The sequence below is a fragment of the Bipolaris zeicola genome, assembly GCF_000523435.1.
Source record: "Bipolaris zeicola 26-R-13 unplaced genomic scaffold scaffold_839, whole genome shotgun sequence".
Lineage (NCBI taxonomy): Eukaryota > Fungi > Ascomycota > Dothideomycetes > Pleosporales > Pleosporaceae > Bipolaris > Bipolaris zeicola.
The window spans coordinates 1-911 of NW_006912888.1; the positions used below are offsets into that span (position 1 = coordinate 1).

General features: G+C 52.1%; 1 protein-coding gene across 1 annotated transcript; it reads right to left on the bottom strand.

Moving 5' to 3' along the window:
• Nucleotides 1–6: 6 nt before the first annotated feature.
• Nucleotides 7–911, bottom strand: COCCADRAFT_113958 (uncharacterized protein; the record flags this gene model as incomplete). Its single annotated transcript, XM_007720921.1, has 1 exon — nt 7–911. A coding segment is annotated over one exon (905 nt), but the record flags the coding sequence as incomplete, so codon positions are not given.

The following is a 911-nucleotide window of genomic DNA, read 5'->3' on the forward strand; positions in this document are numbered from 1 at the left end:
GGCATCCTAGTTTTTTGGCTTGGAGAGTCGTCCTTTCTGCGACTTCTTTCGTTCCTGTGGGAATCGTCCCGCGCCACACTTGGCGTCGTAGTGATCGGTACATCGGTCGTTGTAGCAGAAGCTCCAATGGATATTGCGGTGCGGTATCTCCTTTCTCGCTGTCTTCCTTGGTATTAGCTTCTTGTTCCTGTGAGTTGGGCAATCTATTGCCTCGCAAATGTTTGCCGATAGGATGTTATGATAGGGATCGTCTATCTTCCGAGCATCCTCAAACTGTTGTCGGTGGAAGTTGCATCCTTTCCTACAGTGTGTCCACAGAAGTTTGTCGTGCTTTACTCCTGGTGCCTCCTGTGTTTGGGCTCTATGCATCCTGCAGTGCTTGGCTATGCATTCTTCCGCGGAAATCGTGCTATGGTAGTAGTTGTCTACCCTTCTAGCCTTCCGTCGTTGGTCCTTGTGGAATTGGCAGTTGATCGTGCATTTAATCCAGCACAGCTCCTCGTGAGCTTCTTTTTCTCCTGGCTGGTGCATATGACAATGTAGTACTCGACATTCGTTATGCCATAAGTTGGTGTGGCAGCAATCGTCCTCGTTGTCCCTGGTCTCTTCTCGCTTCCTCAAGTGGTAGTCACACTGTCTTGGGCAGTCAACCCAACATAGGCGCTCGTGTTGCTCCATCCGTTCCTTGAACGTGCGAGGTGTTTCCTCATCATCGGGTTCCTTGAACCTGGGTTGTTCCTGGGCTGCCCTGCAGGCGATTTCCTCTGCTCGGGGTCCCGTGATTGTGATGCGTCCTTCGCACTCGCAATCGTTGGCCTGGTGCTGGGCTAGTCCGCAGATCCAGCACTGTTGGTTTCCTAGGCGGCGCAATACTTCGGCCCCTTCAATCTGCCAATCTGTCGGTAGTGGGT